The sequence below is a fragment of the Monopterus albus genome, unplaced genomic scaffold (assembly GCF_001952655.1).
Source record: "Monopterus albus unplaced genomic scaffold, M_albus_1.0 scaffold98.1, whole genome shotgun sequence".
NCBI classification, from domain to species: domain Eukaryota; kingdom Metazoa; phylum Chordata; class Actinopteri; order Synbranchiformes; family Synbranchidae; genus Monopterus; species Monopterus albus.
The window spans coordinates 3,388,663-3,407,503 of record NW_018127978.1 but is presented as its reverse complement, the minus strand read 5'-3'; the positions used below and the strand labels follow the sequence as shown (position 1 = coordinate 3,407,503).

The following is an 18,841-nucleotide window of genomic DNA, read 5'->3' as shown; positions in this document are numbered from 1 at the left end:
AACCATTCATCTAGATGTGTAACACCTGCTTGGGCAACCCTGATGGCCAATGGGAATCTCCATACTGTAGTCTCCATCCTTTGTCTTGACCTACACCTAACTGCAGATTTATTAGCAGGCTGTGATGGTTCAGGGCAGTACTATGACCTGAAAGCTCAATTTCACCTTTCTCTCATTACTGTTTTTAGTGAATATAGAATTTTATCTTTTTGGGCATTGACTGGTTATTTAAATGCGCTGCTGAATCAGAGCAGTTTAGAGAGGAACTGCTAACAACTCATAGACATCTGAAATCTGTAACAAAGGGCCCCAGTGCGTATGTTGGGTTTTGTATAGTTATAAGACATTTTTACATTGACATTTTTAATGTAAACACACAACTAGTAGCCAGCTGTCAGATAAAAAGGAGGTAAAAAGTGCACCTCTAAAATTAAACAAAATAGGAGTGTAAAGTAGCAGAAAATGGAGAAACTAAAGTACATGTACATTAGCTGAATATTATAGTCAAATATAGTGTTTGAGTAAATGTATGTAGTTCCCTTTCTCCACTACTAAACATTTACATGACTGGGATCCTGTATGCATAAGAGTGCTACTAGTTGAAAGCTTCGGCTGATAAAGGCCAGTGCAACACTACATTTCTGATAGCACTACTTCTTTTAAACTACAGATGAACAGAAACAGAAAACAGTTTAATCTGACCAGACAGATGCATAAACACACTAGAATTACTGCTTGGTGACTGTATGCCTCTGCCGACCAGTGAAGTTCACAGGAATGGGAACGTGAAAACACAACGCCTTTGGCTATGTATTGCTAGCACAAAAGAGGAACAAACTACCACTGGACCCATGCCCCATACAGTAGTCAAACCCAGAAAAATATTAAGTACAGTATAAATGGAGATAGACCTATTGCAAAGCCGCATGCACATAAAAGTAGAAAAGAATTCACAAACACAGCAAAGGTATGAAGAGAAACAAAAAAATGTTGGTGAGAGCTGAAGTGAAATACCCCACCCCCAAACACACGCCCCCTTGTGAACCGTAAAAGTGTGTGTGCTAGAGAGAAAGTGTGAAAGCAAACTATTTGTTGATATGAGGAGTGTGAAAGAGCCCAAATGTGAGACTGAAGTTATTGTTGTGTGCGTGTGGTGTTTGTGTCTGAATGTTTGAGTATTGTATGCAGCTGTACTTCTATATTCCAGTGTGGCTGGCAGCAGTATGTTTCCTCCAAGGCTGGTGTGTATTGTTTATCAGGCTCTACTATACAGCTCTGTACAAAGACAGCAAGAGGAGGGAAGGCAAAAGAGAGATCTCCTCTAACCATGCACCTCTTTTCTCCATCTCTCCTCCCTTTTACATCCATCTTTTTATGTTTTACTTCATTTGGTGGCCTCTCTTTACAAATGATTGTGTACACCTTTCATATTTTAACAAAGATACCCTACATTAGACAATATGAATGTGGCAATTAACTAATTGAAATGTTTCATGTTTACTCTAATAGATCATTTCTTCTGAAAGAGAAAGGACTCTGTTTTCTCCAACTAAGCTGAATGTGTGTAGACAAGAGCAGGAAGGACATCCTATATTAATGGAAGTCCCAGTGAAACGCTAAATGACTTTTTCCCTTTGCTAGCAGTCTCTTTATATCATAACCTCCACCTTGTTGACAATAAATGCTACAGCATATTCAGTAACATCACTCTTCTACACTCAGCTGAGTCTTCTTCACAAAAAATATATTTTCAGGAGCTTCTTTCCAGTGAGTGTAAATGATAACTACTACCTATAGCAGGGTTACTTTAAAATTGATTAAATCCTCATCACAGCCATTTAAAATCTATCTACACTAATATTAGTTACAAAGTTAGGAGTGTTGGGGAGTAGTAATTAAATGTGATTTTGTAATGAAATTACTCAAAAAGCCTACTCTTGACCCAGGTGTCCTAGCTAATTATAGACCAATATCCAATCTCCTGTTTATTTCTAAAATCCCTGAAAAAGCTGTTGCAAAGCAGTTATGTGACCATTTGCACAAGAATGATTTGTTTGAGGATTTTCAGTCAGGATTTAGAGTCCATCATAGTACAGAAACCGCATTGGTGAAAGTCACCAATGATCTTCTCCTAGCCTCAGATAAAGGACTTGTCTCCATACTTGTCCTCTTAGATCTCAGTGCTGCTTTTGACACCATTGATCACAGCATCTTACTGCAGAGACTTAAACATGTTATTGGGATTAAAGGAACTGCACTAAATTGGTTCATATCTTATTTATCAAAAAGATTCATATTTGTTCATGTTAATGATGAATCTTCCATGCAAGCTAAGGTTAGTCATGGTGTCTCAGATCTGCATGCTAGCTGGTGGAAATTGTGAAATTGCTTTTAACCATTATGCTGCCCACTGCTGGAACCAGCTCCACTTGGAAACTAAAGCCCAGCTTCCCCCACCTGGTTCAAACTCAGCTTGACTCTAATTACTTTATTCATTTTTCCATCAGTCAAATGTTGAGGATAGTACCTGGTACTATTTTTGGCCCTAAGCAGCTGAGGCAATACCAAACAGAGATGTGTAAACACAACAGACTACCGACTGGTCAGAGAAATGTGTCATTACTACGTGGCCTTCTTGTCACTGATGAACCAGGATGTTTACATGTGATGACACCAGTTGCTCGTTCTGCATTCATTCATAACATTAGCTACCAATTCTCTCTCACGAGTGTTATAGAGGGTAATATTTATGGTGACAGAGGCCTTGAGCCTGTTACTATGTAATATAACTGCTATATTAGGTGAACCACCCCATTGTACATCTTATCACGTAGCCCACAGGTTACTGAATGTGGTAATATGAGCTATGGCTACAGCTATGTCTGCTAAGTAGAGCTAGCGAGCTGATACGTTAGCAGGTCATCACTTCTATGAAAAAATCAGAGCAAATTTGTAATTGCCATTACTTGGATAGATTGACCACATATTTGAAAACTAGATAATTATTTTCCTGCCTGGAAAACTATCAGAACCTAATAAAATGGCATAATAACAGTTCTAAGATGAAAATTATAACAGCCTTGACTGTTTTAATTAGCTTTTTAATGTTTTTTTCTTATGATTAAATTTTTCAGGCATTTTGCCCTTTATTAGGTATATATACACAAGAAACAAGGAAGGAGGACAGGGAGACCAGCGACAGAGGTCGGCTGTTGGTCTCAACCCACCGATATCGTGCACACACAGCGCCTGGTACATGGTGCACTGCACTGTAACCATTCGTATATCCAGGCACACCCATTGTAATACTTTTATGTATGCATTATGTAAAGCACTTTGATTTGCCTTTGTGTATGACAATGTGCTATACAAATAAACTTGCCTTGCTTTGTCTATGTGTAAATGACTTCAGTCATCATGTCCATGAGCAGGATAATAATGAATGTATGGATGAATGTTTACCAAATAGACTCAACTAGGTGAAACTTTGAAAGAACAGGATTAGGTGCTGACTGACTACACCTTCTTTACTAAATCTTTCTGTAAACAAATCATTTATGAGTTCTGTAATTTGCTCATGTGTTCTCACCTTGCCTCCATAGTCCTTGCCATCTCGGTCTAGTCGCAACTCAGCAGTGTGCACGTGAGACTGCGAGTGGGTGCTGGCAGCGTGTGCATGGTGTGTGTGAGGGGTGTGTTTGTGCGGCAGGGGCAGAGGTAGGGCCAGGTGTGGAGCCAGGGGAGGTTTGGCAGCCAGTGGGTACTTTCTGCGGAGCTCCTCAGGTGCACTGGGATGCAGAGCGCCGAGAAGCGCTGCAGCTGCCGCTGACACAGTGACGGGCAAGTGAGAGGTTGACAGGGGCAGACAGTGAGGGGGTGGTTCACTCAGGTTGATTGGCTGCTGGTCCTCAGATGATGATGAGGAGGAAGTAGGTGTGCTGAAGTCCATTGGGGCAGGGCCACCGTTACCATTGACAACTTCGGCTTCCCTGACTATGGTGCCATCTGTTATAGCAGAAGAGGGAGGGGTCAGGGCAGGCAGGCCATTACCACTGCCACTCTCTGATGATGAATCATCTGAAAGAGAAGACAGAAATGTTACATTTCACTTACTGAAAAACACTCTTTTCTATTTCCAAAGTTGTTGCTCCATATTGTTGATGTTTATTTCCCAGCCTGGTTCCAGCATCAGAGGAGCACTGGACTGAGTCTAGTGTTTTGAGGGATATGACAGAAGACCCAAGGACATTTTCTCACAATTACACCACAGACACAGTGACAAATGCACCCCATGGGACTTCCTGGTAAAATAAAGGTTAAATAAAATAAAAAGATTAAAAATGAATAAATAAACCTCTGTTCTTCGCTTGCTAATAAAGTAAATAAGTATTCCCAGTCTTTTTCCACCGGTTTTTAAAAAGGACAGAATGAGCGCTATACTGTGCTCTTGGGCTAGTCCTGTTCATAAGAACTGGATGAGCTTAATATTAAATGAACCTACTTTTGAAAAAGGTCTGGAAAAACAAGTTAATCAAAAAAAAATCTTCTAGTGTTTACTTTGGCATTTAAAAATGCCTATAAGATACACACTTTATGCACAATATCAGTGTTATTGTCAGTCATTATTATAACTGAATTTGCATGCATTTGTATGCAAACGCTCCAACATCTGTCATTTTGATGCTTGATAACAGAGAGAGCTCTTACTTGGCATGAACTGGTCTTTAACATAACATATTTCATATATCTATTACTGTTGACCTCACACACACACACACACACACACACACACACACACACACACACACACACACACACAAATTCCCTGTAGAGTATATTTATACAAAAACCTCATGGTTATTTTCAGTTGCCAGTAGATGGCATGCTTCCTTCATGAAGGAGCAACATCTGGGTATGAGATTCTTCCAAACTATCTATTCTGCTTCTGTTCACATTTAATTATTCACAGAAATGATTAGTTCTCAATAAAGACTTCTGTAACACAGTCTCAACAAAAATGAACTTATATGTTATGAGCTTTACTTACTTTAAATGTTATATATGTGTGTTCATGTCAGTGCGCACACACCTGGATTTACTGTGTGTGTGTAGCAGAACTTTAGCTATATACTAGCTGCTAACACCTTCCTGTGATGCAATAATTAAAGTCGGTGTGAATACAACAACACTGCAGCCAAAAAACAAACAAACAAACAAAAAAACAACCCAAAACCAAAAAAAAAAAAAAAAAAACCCCAAAAAAAAAAAAAAAAAAACCCCAAAAAAAAAAAAAAAAAAACAAACTACTAATTTCAACACACCAGACTGGTTTAGTGCTATGAGTGAAATGCAGTGGCAGTGAGAGAAACAGATTCCATTCAGCCGTAGTGGAGAGTACTGTTCCAGATCGCGTGGAGCATGGTACAGAGGGCAGTATCTGTTTATTTCATTAAACCCATCCACCCAGCCTGACCACACAATAACAGCAACAGCCATGCATTATCACAAAGGCCCCTCCCCCACTTCAACAGACCTCCCTCCTCATCTTCACTTCATCATTAAGCACTCCTTCTTCCACTTAATCTGAATCACTATAAACCTTGCAGCATCATTATTAGTACACTGGCAAGAGTCTCTATTTCAAATTAAACTTGAACCGGAAACTTTTATCTTACAACAGATGTGCAATTAGCTCCATGTTCCCTTCCCATATTATTAGTCAAGTTCTGGCACTAATGCCTAAGTTGCCATCTACATCAATGGACACCCCTAAGGCTGGAATGATGCCTTTTTAAACTGCACACAAGCACATAGGTTGCTTGAAGATGTTCATGTGCTGGTTCAGCTGCACTTGTATGTACAACCTGTATGACATTTACTGTTTTCTTCTCCATCTCATAACCTCTGTGATTTATGGTTACCAATAGCACCTTTATCTTGCAGGGCCAAAGAGACATTTTCATATCTTCAGTAAAGCATAATTCCAGTTGCAGTATGAGTAATATGGTAAAAAAGCAAAATGTAAAATCATTATATAATAATTTTTATCTATATTTTTTGTCTCTTGAGCCCTGTTGGAAAAAAAAAAATCATATTCCTGGGTTGAGCTGGGCTTAACACACAAAAATGTAAAACCAGTGAAGTTGATATATTAATAAATTAAAAAGCCGGGTAACATTGACCTAGTCTGTTCGCAACGGTAACCAGCAAATAGTCCACAAGTAGCCAATGTGTCTATTTAAACACAATCTGTGTTGACTAATCTATCTACCCATCTGTCTACTGTATCTATCCATCTATCCATCCATCCAACCATGAGTTACAATAACTGCAGGTTAACTCAGCTAACTTACAGGTGATCACCTTCAGTGGTGACTGTCTGGGAGAGATGGATGTGGTCTATCTATGTGTCTCAGTCTAGCACATAAGAAATTATATGACAACACTGGCTGTGCTTCCATGTCCACAATAATGAAATGGAAATCATATTGTTTTCTTTATATAGATTTGACAGTTTATAATATATATTCTCCCTATTCCAATATCCCATAATACCTTGCGCCCAGATAGGTTCCGGTGTAGAGAGTATAGCGGACATCTGTGAGAAAATAGCAACACCACGTGTTGTCGAGTGTAAAATTAAATATAAGAGAATTATCTGTACTGCTCCGGGCTGTACAAATGAATCTGGGAAAGGTAAGGCTCAGAATATTAAAAGGTCGTATTACATTTTCCCATAAAATGACCCAAAATGCCTCAAACTTTGGAAGAAGCCAATCCCCCGAGCCACTTGACATCTACAAGACAATCAACCAGAATTTGCTAAAAATATAGTATGTTTATAATAAAAATGCATATGTAGAGAAATAATGCTACATTTTAAATGAATGAGCTATGAACGGTGAAATATATACAAATTGTCCAAGTGTACTGCTCGGAAATCGAGGCTCTATGTTATAGACACTAGGGCACGCTGTGGTCGAGCTAAGTCAAGTTTAAAATAGTAGAGTAATGCCTTTGTTTTATTGTGATCCCACTATTTTAACAGAAAACATTTCATTTCAATAGCAAACAAACTTAGGTGATCTTTTGCTATTCTGCAAACTAGTATTAGCAGTGCAGAATTTACCGAGGAGTTTTGCTCAAGGAGTGCTCGCTGACGTGCGTGTCTGTTTGCAAAGCTGCGCTTTCATCCTGTATCAAAAGGGGAAATAAGTCAAAGATTATACTCAATCTAAGCCAGTTGTCCTTGAAGTTCAGTCTTAAATGTCTTTTACCACTGACAATGAAACTGTTATTCATATGATAAAACTGGTTCAACAAAGAAAAACACGTTAGCCTGGTCAAGTTACAGTGTGCAGATAATGCACATAAGCTCTCAGACATTACAGTGTAGATTTTAAAAATGAATCTTTATTTTATCATACTAATGCTCATGTTGACCAAACAGCTCACTTGCTTTATGAATAACCCTTTTATTCCGTAAACACCTACTATCCAAGCCTGATATCCTCACTTGCTCTCCAACTGGACCCTGTCAAGTGGGCCTGTTTTTGGGAGTGGAGCCTCCCGAATAACCCTGTATTTGCATCTTAAAAGAGTATTCTCGCTTCTCTCATCTTGGTGGCTGCATAATCAGAAGGCTCAGTTTAGTGAGATAATATATAGTAAGAATATTCAGATGAAGCAATAAAAGTAAGAGGGGCAGAAAGAGGATGTTGAAAAAAGAGAGGCACATGTCGCCTGCACCCCCAGTGGAAATTACACCCGTGTGTCTGTGTTTGGCTGTCTTTGTGTTTTTTATTCAAATTAATTCATTAAAAAAAGTCACAAGTGGACTACTCCCAAGAAGCACTATAGAAAAGGGGTGTTAAATACCTCGTGATTTATTGCTGTAGCAGGTTCGGATGGGCTCGTTTCCTCTCTATTTTTTTTTTCCAGGCAGACAGGTTACTAAATAAGTTATTATGGAATAAACGGTGTGTGCTAAGCATGCTGGCAGGCACGATGGATGCCTGCCTGTTAGCTTTTATCATCCTGAATAGACTACTGGGGTCCATAGTCCCAAATGCACACACACACAGATACACATGCACACATAAGCACACACACTGAAGCATTACTACCTCCACAAAGACAAGAGACATGGAATTTCCAATTTTACCGCAATTTATGGCTTGCTGTTTTATTAAAGCTACCTTTATATGCATTAAATTTTCCCCAGCATCAGAGAAGTACAAAACAATGGAAAGGGATGAACGGGGAACTGCATACCGATGATTATAAAAAGTAACAGAATGAGACAGAGCAGGAAGACTCTATTTAATTGAAATAGAAAAAGAATGCAGCTCCAAATGAGGATGACTGGATAGAGATAGGGGAAGAAGAGGTAAAAGAGGAAGAGGAGGTCATTAGAATGACTCAACAGTAAAAGAAAACAAGCTGTGGCTGGAAAGGGAAAAGAAAGCAATGTGTAGAAAGAGAGGAGGCTGTGGATGATATCGACTGTGGCATTTGTTTGGTGGGGGAGGGAGGGAAATAGGGGTGGAGTCCAAACTGCTGCATGGAGAGAGTGAGAGATGGATGGAGAGGTACTGAGGTAAAGAGAGAGAGATGGCAAAACACTACTAACGGGGTGGGAGGAGGAGGAGGAGGAGGAGGGGAGGTCATGGCTCAGGGGTGGGGGCAGCAGGAGGAGGAGAGAGAGGAGAGGGTGAGGGAGAACTGAGATGGGGGATGGGAAGGGGAAGGTTGGAGTGAGACTGAGACAAATGTACAAGCACATGGAGAGATTCTGATTCTTACTGCACCTTTTTTCTTCTTTGGTTCTCACCATCACCCATGTACTGTGAAAGTATAGCTCAACTTATATGTTTGTCTTTGAGTATTACATGCATGATAATAAAGCATGAATCTGAATTTGAGAAAAAGAGAGAGAGAGAGAGAGGAGGGAGTCAGGCAGACAGACAGCCTGGGACCTGGAGGTTGGAAAGGATGGAATTTATTATATTTATGAGTGTGTAAGGAGCGTTCATGCACAGTGGTGAAGGCCAACTTAATTCCTGCCACCTCGACACAAATCCTCCCTTAGCAACAAGACCATTGTCACTGCCTGTGCATCCCTCCATCCCTGGCAGGCTGCTCAGTGAGGGATCTCTGCTCTCATCCTCTGCTTCTATTCCCACCTACTCTCCAAAGCCCTCCTTTATTGGTCCAAGCCTGCTAAACAGGAAACGGCCCTCTCTTTCACTCAGTACAACTCCATTCTACCTTTGCTTTTTGAAACCTCAGACACAACAGTGATGCAGCCTGGTGGGGACCACAAAAATGTCCCACTCAGAATCACAGCTGTGAAGGAACATGCATTTTTAGGGGCGACTGTGGTGCAGTGGGTAGGCAGTTGTCTCCCAACCGGAGGTTTGGAATCTCGGTGCCTACAGTCCACGTGTCAAAGTGCCTTTGGGCAAGACACTGAACCCCCAACTTGCCATCAGCTGAGTTGGCACTGCAGATGGCTGCCTTGGTTCTGTACTGGAAACCAATTCCTTGTGCGTAACATACTTGGCCAAATAAAGGTGATTATCCTGATTATTGTTATCTCTATCTTCCACTCCCATCCCTGTCCCAGAAAAGCAGAGGGAGTCCTGTCTGTCTTTTTTCCCTGCTCTAACCTTTTGTGCCGGGATCACACTATAGGATGTCAGCGAGATAACTGCCTGATTGGACAGAAGTGGAAGGTCAAGAGCAAAATGTTAGGCTCAACAATTTGTTGTTTTATCCTGTGGAGTATGAAAGACAGCTAATTCCCACAATACCATACTTTAGTGTATTTGGGTTTGGAGCTGTATATCATGGCTCGGCTTAGCCCCACTAGGTCCAAGGAAAGGAAATGTTAAACAGCATTAAAACCTATTTTCTCAGTTTTTCTTATCATAAGCAGTGGAGTCCTATGTGAACACACAATTGTGTGTTATAGTAACAAAGGTTTTCATCATTCACTGGTTTGAAGTGGGCATGCTCAGACATCACATGTGAACCATCCAGGACTTAGAACTTGAACCAAACTGATGGCAGTTCAACAATCATGTTCAACAATCATATCTGTAATGTTCAAGTGTCCGTCTTCCTACTACATTGTCCGTGATGCTTTACAGTCCATGGCTGACCCGCTCCTGGAATACTCTCTTGCATCCCTTGTTTTTGATCACCTTTGTCATGCTACTTGTAAAAAAAACGGAAGCTATGCTTTGACAAGGATCAGCAGGTGTTCTGATATGTCTGCCATCTCAAAAGACCACCATGTAGTCAGATTCCAGCATTCTACAACCCCAGATCAGAAAATGTTGGGACAGTATAAGACACATATGTTGTCAAACTGGTGGCCCTCGGCCCATCTTGGATGCCACTTTGTACCAAATCATGATGCAGCCACCTGTTGACATCATCTGATTCACATGGAATCATCATTTCATTGTTTTACCTCATTAGTGGCCCTGAAATGCAACCAAATTAAAATGAGTGTTTATTTTGACCAAAGAATAAAACTGATGAGGTATCACATCAAATAATGTTCTGCTGGATTGTTTTCAATCTAATACAGGGCACATCACTATTTCCAGTTTTGATTTTACACACCATCTCAACCTTTTCTGATTTGGGGTTGTAATTACCTCCCTCCTGCACATTTATTCCTGATCTTGCTTGGTAATCCCTCATCTGCTATCTTCCTTCCCCTTTCTGCTTTTCCCACCTCCTGTCTCCTTCCACTTTGTATGTCCTAAAAAGTATTTAGCGCTCCTCTCTCTTTTGTGTATAAAATATATAGTCAGAATCACCCTTTGTACATAGAGCTTGTGTCTGACCTTAGTAAATGCAGCACACAATGACAGTAAACGTCTAATACATTTGCTCTCCTATAAAGTAACTGTGTACACTCTGGGTTAACAACTTGAAACACTGACTGTAACACAGCACATGAAACATTATTGTTCACTTAAGTCTGTCTCTGCACATAAGGGTCACAACACCAAAGTTTAAGAGTTAATACAACATATCCATTCCATATCCATATACCAGCCTCAATGACAAGTGCTGCACAGTGCATTCATTCATTCACGCAGACAACCTTGTACGGAGTTACATACTTCATGATATGCTCAAATATAGAGATTTTAATGAATGTTTTTAGATAGTGTTTACATGCTGTGACGAACTCATCTACCATATAATGTAATTTACACTGGAAGTTTTAAGAGTTTAATGTAACTTAGTGCTTCCTTTCAGTTATCAGTGAGGGAACATGTAAAATTATTTACCTACCAGATGTCTCTGTTACCTTTCTTACTACCACAACAATTGTTCTGAACATCTTTGGGAAAAACCCTGACACATAAAATCACATCACATCAACAAAGGGTAAGACTTTGTATTCAGAGTTAGCAGTTATTTAAGTCTCAGTTTTGGAACAACGAATGTTTGCATTTAGCATCATTAGCTACCTCATGGCAAACCCGGACTACATTCTGCAGGCCAGGTTTGGTGGGTAAAAATGAGTTCTTTGATCTGAGAGCAACATGTTCAAACACACCATGAAGACAAGGCTGGACCATGATTTTCTTCCATATAATGTTTGGCCATAACACTATGTGTGTTTTTGCTCTAATTGCGGTTTTAAGCTCATAAATTTTAAGCCTTGGTTGAGCTTCTTTTTGTTCCACCAAAATAAATTCTTGAGCATGGTTGCAGTTATGGTTGATAAACTGTCTGTAATAAAATGTTTTACTGATAAGAGGATGTACAATATTTACAATCGGTTGTGTTATGGCCCTGGGAACAACCAAGGGTGTACAAGTGCATCTCTTACATTATGTTTGGAGCGCATTTAGAACAGAAACGTGGTGGAGTCTTTGTTACAGCATTTTGTCAAATATGGTTTATGATTGAAGTGTATAACAGTGTTTTCATAAATATATTTTTGGTTTATTTGGAAGAGCAGTTGGCAAAAGTTAAGCAAGGCCTTTTTTTATCTATTTAATATATGGGTGTTTATTTTGCTTGAGCATATACCAAAGCAATGATGTGATATCTGTGACAATGAAACAGTTTTATGAGTTTTATGAAACTTTTCAAAGATGAAACAATTTTACTGTAAGAAAAAACTGTCCTTTAATAATGTTGGTCTTGAGATAGTGATAGTGTTTACTCGTGGCATGTTCAATAGCACTGCAATCAATTAGTGTTTGAGAAATAGTCAGAATGGTACCATTTTGGTATTTGAAAAATTTTAAATCTAACAAACTAATTCGATTTGCATTACTTTCTACTGCAAAGTTGAGAAGTGCTACTGCTAACATAGCTGACAAAGGTCATCAGTTAGTATGCCGAAACTGACAAAACAAACATGTCATCCATACATTTTCCACTATTTAATCATCAGTGTGAAACAATTGTGGTCATTGTTAAAATCAACCTCAGCTTCGTAGCTACAAATCACAAGGTTGGCATAATAGGGAGCTCCTGCTATTTCTATAGCATTCCATAAATCTGCAGAGATATTTGAAGAACTTGTGTGAGAACCACATTTAAAAGTTGAATCTCTTCTGTACTCACAGGGCAATAACTTATAATTGTAATCATTGTACATAAAATAGCAACTTTTTAACTTGTATATATGTACACATTTAAAAATATATGGTTGGTTGTGTTCTTGTTTTTTACTTGTTATTCAGTTTTTTCTTTTTCTGTTTCATTTGGTGCACATTAGGGGCCATTAAGCTGGAGTCAAATTCCTTGTATGTTAACATACTTGGCAATAAAGTTGATTGATTCATTCATTCTGATGGATCAGCTTTCTGTGAGCTTTCTGGTTTTACTTTCCCCATGTCCCTTATAATAACTTCACGCATATAAACTGCTGATTTCTTGCTGATTAGCCTACATGAAGACTATTTTTGTCCCGTACATTTCTGCTGTCAGTGAGCCTGGTGAAGACTGTGCTGTCCTCCTGCTGACAGATAGCTGTTCTGACGAGAGATACTGCATGGAGGTCGGAGTCAGCGTGGACTGAATGGATCAAACACTTAAGTCACGTATACGCACCGCTCACATCTAGTGAAGTCTCAGATTGAAGTTGGTAGTGGCTGAAACCACCATCAAGTTCTTCTTAAATTAGTAGACTACTAGTAAATACATACATGGCAGTGTTAATGCTTCACTGTGGGCCAAGGGGCACCAGGGCACAGGAGGCACCCAGTATGCTTAAGAGGTCAAATGTCTTCTTGTGTCAAGGACATGCTCACACACACACACACCTACTCATACACACAGAGTAAAGAGACAGGTGATAAAGAGATAAAGAGACTTGCTGCTAAAAGTGTCCCCAGACAGAAGCAAAACAGCCGGACTAAGACTTTGACAGTGTTCATTCCACAGTCCACTGAGAGGGGGAAGATGCTGCATTAGCTGACCTGGCAACATGCTTTTACATTAAAGCATGAATCCATGACTGTGACTGTGAGTGCGTGCTGTCGTGAGTGTGTCCAAGAACAAGTGTGTGTCTTGGGTCATATTTATTGTCAAGGTGTCAGCCTGAAGTGGAACAAGGTGGGGCGACAAATGCATGGGGCTTTTCACACATAGTAAATCATGCTTATCTCAGTTTTTTCAATTCACTCCAATGTTGCTCTGTCACTCACAAGGGCGTTTAGTGCTGGGCAGCTCCTAATCCATCACCAGTATCCCACAAAATTCAAGAGAAACTGTATGTGTTTACCCTCTGTACATTTCTATGTTCAAGAGTTGCATTGCTAAAAACATTTTCTCTATACAGGGCTCAAACATTTTCAAGTTAAGCGCCATATCAGTCACTAAATATCCTGTCACCAACCACAACACTCACACTTACAATCGAAATGCTGACTGTGGACAAAAGTCTTTGGTATCAAATGTGTTATAAATCTCCTTTTTGGGCATTGCAATCCCTTTATTACAAAGTTTAAGAGTAGGGAAACTACTGGAAAGGGAGGAGAGTCTGGGAGAAAGGGTGAATAATGTACAGCAAATGTCCCCATCCAGGCTTGAACAAGGGCCTTTAAGTCCACCAGATGGAAGAGGCAGTTTAACTGCAAAGAAGGGTGGAAAAAGTTCCAACACACATCCTCTGTTTAGCTCTGTCTTTTCACTTTATGTTGCCCACTGATGTTGTGCACACCAACAATAAAATAAACTAACATCAGTGGTGAATAATTTAAAACCATGCTGCCATGGAGAGTAATGAATAAATGCTTTAGCACAAATGGCAATTAGAGCACATACAACAGTGCTGAGTGAATGCTGCTGCTGAGCTCTGAGCATGCAGCCAGACACGGATACCATCACTCACTCTCACTCTGGAACAGTCACTATGCACTGATGATGAGTGAGCCCTTTGGAGCAAAGCTTCCACCAAATGGCACAGGTTAAGTCAACTTGGAAGTCATTTCTAATTAGACAAAAGATATACATCCCCGTGAACAGACCTTTATTTAAAAAATGAGACATCGCCTGAGTGTAAGATCTCAGCAGAGCTAAAGGAGCATGTTTCAATCAATATGATTTAATAATTGTCACAAGATTTTTAAATCTGCAGCTGTGCACTGGGGAGAACACAACAAATCACTGTCTGTATTGTATAGTGATGTGGGCACTTGTGCATTGATTTAAATAGGGCAGCCAGATTAAAAACCCTGGCATTAATTAGGCTGATTGTTTCTTTAATGCAGTGGGTGTTTACAATGGCAAACACACTCCTTTCAAAGGTGGATATAAACTCTGCCTTCTTATTGTCCTCTCAGCCTCTACATTTATTTCTCCTCATGCCAGTTCACTCCTCTGACACAACTCTCCATTTGCTTCGATCCTCTCCCTGCGAGTCTCTTATGTCTTTTTCCAAATGCTTTCAGTTCTTTTACATTCAAACCTTTATTTTATCGTCTCCGATTTCTTTATCTGTGCTCTAAAGCCACCCAAAGGAATCACATGAGCACACAGTGTCTTTTCTTGAATAAAACTCAAGGACATAGGCTCTATTTGACTTAAAAGACACCAGCTGGTTGTAGGAGTGTGCAATATACATTGTCTACGATTATATTTTAATTGTTGTTTTTATGATGTGCCAGTTGACATTGTCAAGTTTTTCACTCATTTTACAAAAACATTCAAAAACATGCCTTGAGAGTCCACACACTCCCTGCATCATGTAGCCTAGTTGGACAGACTTATACACGTGCACACTGAGAGTGCATGCAGCATGTACATGATTACTGCACCACAAGTTAAGCTAACGTAGCTGCCTAAAAATGCATTACTGTTAAAAATGAGAGAACAGACAGTGCCAAGAGAAAAAACATAAACATCAGAACCCTCATAACTAGGTCGTTATTTAATTGCTAGACATGGATCATCCTCACTCACACAGAGGTATTTTGTCTTTTAAAGACTGATTTTGCTAAAAAAAAAAAAAACATCAATCTGCAAACTATGTTGGAAATTGGTTGCTGTTAAAGACAGCTGACACCTTGTTCTGCCATCTGTGAACTAGCCACCGCACAGAATATGAAGAACATGAAAAGCTTTGGGAGTCAGCTGTCCACAACAGGACTAAATCAGCTGAAGTACCAGCACACAAACTTTATCAGAATCATTCTGCAAATGTGATTTCAATGTTTGTGTATATAAAATGCAGCATGTACATAATTACTGCACCACAAGTTAAGCTAAATGGCAGCACGGTGGCGCAATGGTTAGCGCTGTTGCCTCACAGCGAGCATGTTCTGGGTTCGGCCAACCTGGGGCCTTTCTGTGCGGAGTTTGCATGTTCTCCCCGTGCTTGCGGGGGTTCTCTCCGGGTGCTCCGGCTTCCTCCCAAAGACATGCAGCATAGGTTGATTGGTGTCTCTAAATTGCCTGTAGGAGTGCTTGTGTGAGTGGTTGTTCGTCTGTGTGTTAGCCCTGCGAGGGCTGGCGACCTGTCCAGGGTGTACCCCACCTTTTGCCCGCAGCTGGCTGGGATTGGCTCCAGCCCCCCGTGACCCCATTTGGGACTAAGCGATTTAGGAAATGGATGTATATAAAATAAGCTAACATGTTTATGTACCATTAAGACCCTATCATTAGTAAACAACAATTCATTTGCAATTAACAATAGCAACCTGGTCCACTCCAAGACTTAAACCCATTTTTGATAGATGCAAAATATTGTATTGATAGTTATCAACAAAATTGCAAAAAATATCCAGATATCATTTTTGTCAGCATTGCACACCCTTAACAAGCTCTGAGGAGGTTTGGCATGTCGCCTAGGATCCTCAGCAACTTCTACAGCTGCATTGTTGAGCGCGTCTTGACCAGCTCTATCACCGTCTGGTATGGCAGCACTACTGTTATGGATGGCAAACGCCTGCAGAGAGTGGTAAAAACTGCGGAGAAGATCAACAGGACTCCACTGCCCTCTCTGCAGAGCATCTACTGTATCACTGCAGGGTGCATAGGAAAGCTGCCTCCATCCTCAAGGACCCCACCCACCCCCAGCATGGACTGTTCATACCCCTACCCTCCGGCCAGAAGTTCAGAAGTGTGAAATGCAGGACCTCTAGACCGAAAAACCCTTTCTTTCCCTCTGCCATCAGACTCCTAAACAGCTGACAGGAGTCTATAATCAGGAACTACTTCATGTAATGCCACCTGTATTGTTTACATTTCCAGTTTGCACATGCATAATTGCACATTCATTGCTCACATATTATTCTTATTATACTTTTATTATTCTTTTTCACCGCTGTTTTTTTCTTTTGATATTGTATATACAGTACTACTATTTATCTACTATTTTAGACTTATATTGTTCGGCATTCATTGTGGACAGCAAAGTAAGACTTTCATTGTGCAGGGAAACGTGTTTCCTTACTGTACATATGACAATAAACGCTTTGAATCTTGAATCTAACTGGTTGCCTACAGCAAGCATTTCATACATCAGCTTAATGTTTAGTTGCATCATATTGCAAATCAACTCATTATACTTTCTTGGTTCCCCTACAACATACAAAACACCTTTCTGAGCGTTAAAACTTGGTTTTAGGGTTCAGGTTGGAATTAGGTTAAGTATTAGGAGGGTGGTTACAGTTTAGGCCTTTAGTTCTGATGGTTAAGGTTAAGATAAGGGGCTAAGGAATGCAGTATGTCAGTGAGAGTCCTAACAAAGACAGAAGTACAAGTACGTGTGTGTGCATGTACTCGTAATGTGCATGTGAATAGAAAAGTCTCTTTCTGTTTGTCATGCAGGCTGCACCATATGACCCAGCTCATTGCTTTGTGCTCAGAATATTCAGCCTTTATTGCGGATTAAGTTTCTCAGTGGGAGGAATGCATTTTTTAAACCACATTTTCTCATCTAACAAATCTCTGTTCCCTAGCCAACAAAATGGACAAACTGCTTCTAGTCTGACTAAATTTGACATTTCATGTTCTGTGGCTTTAGGCTTTGTCGAGACCTGGCTCACTGACTCGATTCCAGATGAATATTGTCTAGTTGCCAGGATTTCAGGTCCACAGACCGCGTAAAGGAGTTATCTGGGAAGACGAGAGGAGGTGCAATATGTTTCCTCATTAATGAAGTTTGGTGTAGGGATGTCACAGTGTTAGTGAAAACTGCTGTACTGTTCTCGCTATGTGTTTTATACAGCTAGTATGTTAACGTAGTTGAACAGCAAGGCAAACTCAATTTTCAAAGCCAAGAAGTGAGTGGCTTGTTCGTTTATTAACAACTCCAGATGTGACAGGTGAAATTTCACAAGTGAAACTGTAACAAGTAGAAGAGCGAGTCTCTTGATTAACATGGGAAAGTTACCAAGTAATCACTTCACATGTAAATAGCCCAGAATGTGCTGTTATTAATATGCTAATTAGTGTACATGAGTCTGTTATCATGCCAATGATTTGATTAGCACAATGCGGTTTTAACATTAGCAACCGTAAACTAAGTAAATGCTACACAAATCGATCTAAACTAAGCACATGCCACATAGCAGCAGAACATACAGTAGACAAGACAGGGACCAGGGGTCTTGTGTTAATTATTGCGGAGACCTCTGCCATCAAAGTACAAAGGAATGTGACGTGTCAGATGAGTATGTTTATTCTGCAAAAACAGAGTCCAGGATCCTGCATGCCAAGCCAATTATCCTTTCCCACGCTCCCTCAAGGTGGGAAGCAGATGGAGGATTGAACTCCCATGAGCAGCTGTTGCTATGGAGATACTTCGGGATGGTGGTCTGCTTTTCATCAGGCTGACCCATGCCTAGTTCCATACTGGCAGAAATAAAGTTGGTGCCCCTGTCTGACCACAGTTGCTTTGCTGGCTCCCTAACTGCACACAATCTGGGCAGCTCTCTGGAGACAGTAGATCACTACAGCCAGGGATGGGCTGTTTCCAAAGACACGCACGACATGCGATGCTCTTAGACCTCCATTGACAGGTCATTATCTCTATGCCATAGGAACCTCAGGTAGTCTCTGTGGCCACATCTCACCAAGAATCCATAGAACATTTGTAGGATATCAGCAGTGACTGTGACGAGATCCTTTCTGAACCATACTAATACACCTAGAAGAATTTTATTTTGGTCAGGGCCTGACAGTAGCACTGAGTTGAGAGAAACGGCATACTACTGGGCACTTGAGCTGAACACAACCCTAATCTGTCCCAGCTTCTGGGGGTGATATACCGCAAAAAATGGCACATACCAGCAGTCTTGCCTCTCCTGGACTGGTGATGCACTCTCTGCATGCTTGTTCTCAAACAGCT

General features: G+C 40.4%; 1 protein-coding gene across 1 annotated transcript in view; it reads right to left on the bottom strand.

Annotated features, from left to right (window-relative positions):
• The window catches only part of LOC109965220 (nucleolar protein 4-like), a 204,323-nt gene that overhangs the window by 20,640 nt on the left and 164,842 nt on the right, over positions 1-18,841 (bottom strand). The window contains exon 8 of the mRNA XM_020609068.1: positions 3,590-4,077. Within this exon, the coding sequence (XP_020464724.1) occupies positions 3,590-4,077 (488 nt within the window). The remainder of the gene's footprint in view (positions 1-3,589; positions 4,078-18,841) is intronic.